Source organism: Protopterus annectens, chromosome 7.part0 (genome assembly GCF_019279795.1).
Source record: "Protopterus annectens isolate FY-2018-M chromosome 7.part0, PAN1.0, whole genome shotgun sequence".
NCBI lineage: Eukaryota > Metazoa > Chordata > Ceratodontiformes > Protopteridae > Protopterus > Protopterus annectens.
The window spans coordinates 1,548,488,278-1,548,494,629 of NC_056739.1; the positions used below are offsets into that span (position 1 = coordinate 1,548,488,278).

The 6,352-nt window shown below is 40.9% G+C and overlaps 1 protein-coding gene across 4 annotated transcripts in view; it reads right to left on the bottom strand.

Annotated features, from left to right (window-relative positions):
- LOC122807122 (CCHC-type zinc finger nucleic acid binding protein) overlaps positions 1–6,352 on the bottom strand; it is a 302,269-nt gene that overhangs the window by 268,614 nt on the left and 27,303 nt on the right. For all 4 annotated transcript variants that reach the window (XM_044078096.1, XM_044078095.1, XM_044078097.1 and 1 more), the window contains one exon: positions 56–197. In XM_044078096.1, the coding sequence (XP_043934031.1) occupies positions 56–179 (124 nt within the window). In that variant the 5' untranslated portion in view covers positions 180–197. The remainder of the gene's footprint in view (positions 1–55; positions 198–6,352) is intronic.

Genomic DNA, 6,352 nt, shown 5'->3' on the forward strand with positions numbered 1-6,352 from the left:
TAAGTTTATAAAAATTACTACTAGTCAAAACTGTGCAATTTTAACACGCCATCACCTCTTGCTTGAGTAAACCCTCCTCGACCACGACTTCTCCCTCCACGACCACGGCCACCTCCAGTAGGGCATTCTCTTGCCCAATGACCACTACGTCCACACTTAAAGCACTCATTGCTGCTCATGGTGACCTTTTTTGTAATCTAAATAAAGAAAAGCAGGAATTGATTTGTACATATGCACAGCAGAACTGAATTTTTCTCACTACACTGTAAAAACAAGCTCTGCAAATAGCACAGTTAACAATTCGAGCCAGCAAGCACAAGAAGCTACTATGCCGCAAGCCTTTTGATGCAGTTCATCCAGTGTTCTACCCAGATTAGCAAACAGATAAAAACCAACAAAAAGTCTACTTGGCAAAATGACACTTGTGCACTTTTACAGCTGGAAATGGAGAGGTGGGTGTGCTTTTATAGCTGGAAATAGAGAGGTAGTTATGTAAAATTGGAGTGCTTCTGCTGCACACTTACTACTTCGATAAACTATTTAACAATTTTAACTGCCAGACAAAAGAAAGCCTTGTACTCAACCAGCTCCTCACCTGGTTACAAAGCTACATCTGGATCCCAAATAATCTAGAAAGGCTTTACAAGATCAATCATCCTCATTTTCTTTTCCTCCCTAAAAATTATTTTCACACACTACACACAGTATATTAGACAGATCCACACACATGCCATATTATGGCATCTCAATAACCATGACAGAGTTTCTCCTCTTCTGTACAATTTCTATCTTGTTCATTTGCCCCTTGGTGCACACAATGATGGGCATGAATAAAACCTCTTCATTGTTTTGTATAGGAAATTGTCTCCCTGGGTCTCACAAAACTTACCTATCATATCATACTGAAAGCTTTTTGGACACGGGGGGAGGGGTGGACGAACCACCCAGCAAAAGGTACTTTCACGTCTATTATACCACATCTACAGTAACAAGCTCATGAAACTGCTAGAAGATTGCTACTCTTACTACACACAGTCATTTTCACCTGGTAAATGAACCACCACTGCATTTTCCTCCAGGATACTGTCCAATCAAGGCTTTAATCAATGTACTATATAGGAGCACGAATGATTAGAGCACAATGACAAAATGGACTTTTTAGCGCTGGTCTCCACAGACTGATGGCGTGACTTACTTAACAAAATGGTAGTTTAGGTTGTACATAATTAAAAACACTGGTTCAATATGTATTTCATGAACTTAGACCACACAAGACAGAGGTCTATAAATAAGCGAATGTGGACAACTTCTGTTGCAAAGTGGGTTACATTTCTGTCATCTGGAAAAGCACTTTTCCACTCTGACAATTAAACTGAGCTTAATAATAATGCAGTGCTGAACTTCCAACTCTCTACAAAATGCCCAGTTTTCCACAAAATGCGAACTGTGATATGGTAAATCTGTCAGCACCCTGGCCCCAAAACTGCCCAATATTTACTTAGGACACTTTTCTCTGATACAGAAATTTGTTCTCAGCAAAATGTACAGATGTATTTTATGTAAATGCAGCTGACAGAGAGACGTGACTAGTAAAAAACTGTCAATGCATTTTTTGGTTTTTAAAGACTTAATTCTTACAGTTTATACCCTCTCATAATACCCCCAGACTCCCAGCAGGTCTTTCTAAACCAAATATTTGCTAGAACTACTGGTGCCCTGCATCTTTCTCTCTCTAGACACTGAAAGACGTTGCATCACAACCTCACTATGATGCTTCACAAAATTAAACTCCAAGACTGAATTCTACCAGTCCAGTAAACAAAGAACTTGCAACCTCACATGCAAGACGCCCCAGTAATAACAAATTGCCCAAAATCCCAAAGTCACAACCTTATCCAATACACTGCAAATTCTACTGTAGAGTTAAAAAGGAAATGCCACTATTTCAGATGAGCACCAAATATGAAGATTAAAAATTGGTTAGGATAAATCTGGATTCAAAAGGGCAGACTAAACAAATGCTTTTAGTTCAGAAATATTCCAATATCACGTGATTTTATTTCTAATCTAGGGTAGAGCACCGATCTCGGTGTACCCAACTCAGACTCTACCTGGAAGCAGTATCTGTTTTAGTGACTTACTGAGGTCACAAAGGCAATGGAAGCTGAGGGAATCAAAACTTTGCATCACTGGACCACAAATAATGACCAAATTAAGTGATACTTTCCCACAAGTATGTCACAAAGACAATTTTGGGACTTTTTATTCAATTCATATATGTAGGAGGGAGGAACTGCAACTTCTCAACACTCACCAGGTACAAATTAAAGACAGGATCCCAGTCCACAATGGAACACCAAGTCTATGGACAATCTGAAAGACTGCCAATTCACCTCACCTGTGGCACATCAGTAGTTTTGGGAAGAAATGTGTGCACCCCAAAAGATAAAAATAAAATTCTGAAATTGAACAGTTGAAAAAGAACCTTTTTGTAAGCGTGTGTGTACATTGATGTCCCTGTAATTACAGGGAACAACATGTGGACTTTCCAGACAGCATTCCAAGTGAAATCTGCCCTCGAGAACCATGTGCTATCTAGCACTAATATACACACACGCTTACAATAAGAAACTATGGTACTTGCATATCATCGCAGCCAGATGTTGTCGCTCGTCAATATGATAAACCTGAACTGTTACGAGGGCATGAAACACTGAAAGGGGCTATTAAGTCCTTACTGTTGAGGAAAATAGTTGCATTACTTTCAGGGAGAGAGGAATTTGAAAAAAAATCCTCTTCCCGATTTGCGTGCGTTTCAGACGCATGCTTTCATCGTCATGGCTGCTATGGAAAGTATGCGAACTGCAGGAAACTGCAGCTCATCATAAGCCCATTCATGACTTCTGCTGTGTGTTTTCTTAATACATGATGTCTGTAACTGTAACCCACACAAGATAGGGACACAATTTCTACAAAGGGTCTAACAGCTACTTTGAAATTATTATAAATTAGTTAAGAAAACGCACCCCAGAAGACAAGAATGGGCTTACGATGAGCTACAGTTGTTTCTTGAACTTCACATGTAATGGGATCTTTTATTCTTTTAACATGTCTGTGTCCCCAGCCCCTTTCACGCATCTAGGCACAGGTTAACCTCTGCAGTGCCCACACTACGATTCCCAAATGAATGTATGACCGCCACAAAGAAAGAGCGTTCAGCAGGTAGACTTGCAGGAAACAAACATTGTGCCAGTAAACACCATGAAAAAAAAAAAAAAAAAAAAAAAAAGTTGTTTGCCTTTCGGCTTTTTCCCCCGGTAAGGGGTCACCACAGCGGAACTCTGGTCCGCAAATGATTGGCAGTAGATTTTTTTATGAAACGCTGAGGTGCCAGCTCGATGCCAAACCTTCAACGAAGGCACGCCCATTTATGCACGCATGTCTTTCGAACACTACCCAACTGTGGGGAGGACATGCAGACAACACAGAAGGCCCTTCCAAGCCAAGCATCGAACGGGAGAACCTCTTGCTGTGAGGTAACAACACTACCGAAAAACAAACAGTATGCATTGTAAATTGTACTGATAGTCCAGACTTGTAAAGAAAATACACTGCATTTTGACAATATTAATGGACATTTTCATGTTCGGAAACCAGCGGCTATTGCCGCGAAAACCTGGTTGTGATAATACGCAAGTACCGAAACTATTAAGTATTGCCTAACAATGGAATGAACTTCCTCAGACAAGATAAATCCGTTTCAACTGCTCCACTTAAAAACCCACACTCATACCAAAGTAACCAGTCTTGTTCTCGTATACAGAAATGAACAAAAGGACTTCAGAACTGTAAGGCAGACTGCTTAACTGGAAAAACGTTACACTGCATCCACTACTACTTTCAGGGGAGGATCTCCAAGCGCAATTTCCTCGGACATCTTCAAGAAAGATTAGGTTGTGTAAGAATGACAGATGCCAGTTCTCTTTTGCAGCATTTACAGAAGGGAGTTGCCTTCCCAGGCAACCCAACATTGGCCAGTCTTTTACTAGTTTGGTGTGCCATACATCTGATATAGGCCAAAGGTGAAGTATGCACGCACCATCCTCAGAGTTTAAGCCCTAGGCGGAAAGACAGTCAAAGGGATAGATGGTCACTACATCCAAGAACAGAAGGGAGCAGGGAAGGAGGGCAGGATAGAATACTGCAAAGAAGACAAGGACATCCATCGTTACAGCAAGTTCTTAGACAACTAATTTATTTCCCTCTATTCATTTGCTGCAGTATTCTTTACATGAAGGAGATTACCAAAGCTCATACAGAAAGATGGAAGTAGCGGAGAAATTTTCCAGGAAGCCATGAAGGATGGCCCTGGCAAACCCAGCCCTGTACATCGGAATGGAATCCAGCTTAGTGTTTGGAATAGGAGTGTGGACAGAGGTCCAGGATGCTACTTGTGGGATACAGTTGGTGTCTAGTCCCTTCAGGAAAGCCGGAGGATGCTTCTGTTCTTGTAGAATGGGCCTTGATTGAGCAGGGAAGGGGTTTTCCCTGGGAGGAATAGCAGAAAGATGCATTTGGAGATTGTCGGTTTAGACACAGGCAACACCAAAGCCCTGGGATGGAAAGATACAGTTGGTCAGATTTTCTAAAAGGTTGTTTTATGAAGGTCAAATCCAAGTTATTTATGTACATCAAATGTGCACAGGATCCTCTCACCATTTTGGGGAGGGGGGGGAGGCTGGCAAGTGAAAGGTCAAGTTTAAGGACAACTCATTAACAACTTTTGGCATAAAGAAGGGTTGGTACAGACAGAAACCCTGTCTTTGTAGAAGACCAAGAAGGGGGGGGGGGGCTTCAAAGCCTGTAGCTCAGAGACCTGCCTGGCAGAAGTTACAGCCAGCAGGACAGTTTTCCAGGTGCAGTGTTTGAGGGAGCTAGAGAAGGCTGGCTCAGACAGAGCCAAGGTCTCTAGCAAAGAGAAGATGGTTGGGGGGGGGGGGGGGCTAAGAAGGTGAAAAGGGGCAGACGTGCTAAACCAGCATTAAGCATTCACACACATGAGAGAACGAGATCCACTGTTCGTGGGTACAGGTTTCCAGCAAGCCACTAGATAGAAAGCATCTTCCATTTGAAAAGGAAGAATTTCCTGGCCTCCTGCTGGACTTGAAGCATGCTCTCAGAGAAAAGGTGTGTGAAGGGTATTGGGGCTCATCACCCACAGGATCAGCTGTAAAGTTTCAAGGTGTGGCTGGATGAGGGAGCCCTTTTTCTGTGCAAGTAAGGGCACTCTGTGGGGTAACTTGTGAGGATTGCCCTTGGCTAGGTGTGTGTGTGTGTGTGTGTGTGTGTGGGGGGGGGGGGGTACAGCTGTGTACACTTACCATAAATGTAGATGCTAAGAAAACAAACAAGTTAAGCGCTTTCATCAATAAGTATGACTTCTTCAGAACAAACTGCCATTGTGAATTTTACATTTAAATATAAGTTGCTGGTCTGCCATTGGTTCTAAACCAACCAATTCCATTTGTGGGAAAGGACATACTGAAGTTATAAACAAGACATAATTTAAATAAAATAAATAATTTCATCATAAATGACCATGTCCACATGACATAACCTTAAAATAGTACAAAAATGGTACAAAATTATTACCACAATAACACTTGGTTATAACAAACATTATAGACATTGCTAGAGATTTGATTTGCCTTCTCTTTGAGAATTGGCATTATAGTAATATCCTCATTGAGCCCAGGTGGATAATCAGCAGCTAATCTTAACTGCCACATTAACTCTTTCTTGTACAATACATTTTGCCAATCCCCACCCCTTGTTTCAACAGTTACAAATTCAAGTATGCCAAACTTAAAGCATAAATAACCATCACATATAATGCTATGCTTATATAAAGCATTAGTATCTTTTTTATTTTTGATATCATAGAGATGCTCATATATTCTAGTTTTGAACATTCTCTCTGTTTTGCCTACATAGGAGGAACAGGTGCTGCAGATGGCTATATAAACTAGTTTGTTGGAACAACAACTACCACTTTTTAAGAAAACATGACACTTGTTTTTATTATCAAGGGAGATAGAAGTATCTTGCAATATATATGAACAATAACACCACCTCCCACCACATGGTCTACTTCCACATCTTTTATCATGTTTAGTACAACTACTACATCTTTTATCATGTTTAGTACAACTACTACCTGTCTCAAATAAAGACTCGAGATAAACCCATTCACCCAGGGTATGAAAAACATCAGTATTGGTTCTGAAAATGTTCCAATTTCTTGTCAAGATTCCTTTGATCTGGGAATGTAAAGGATTATACTGCACTACAC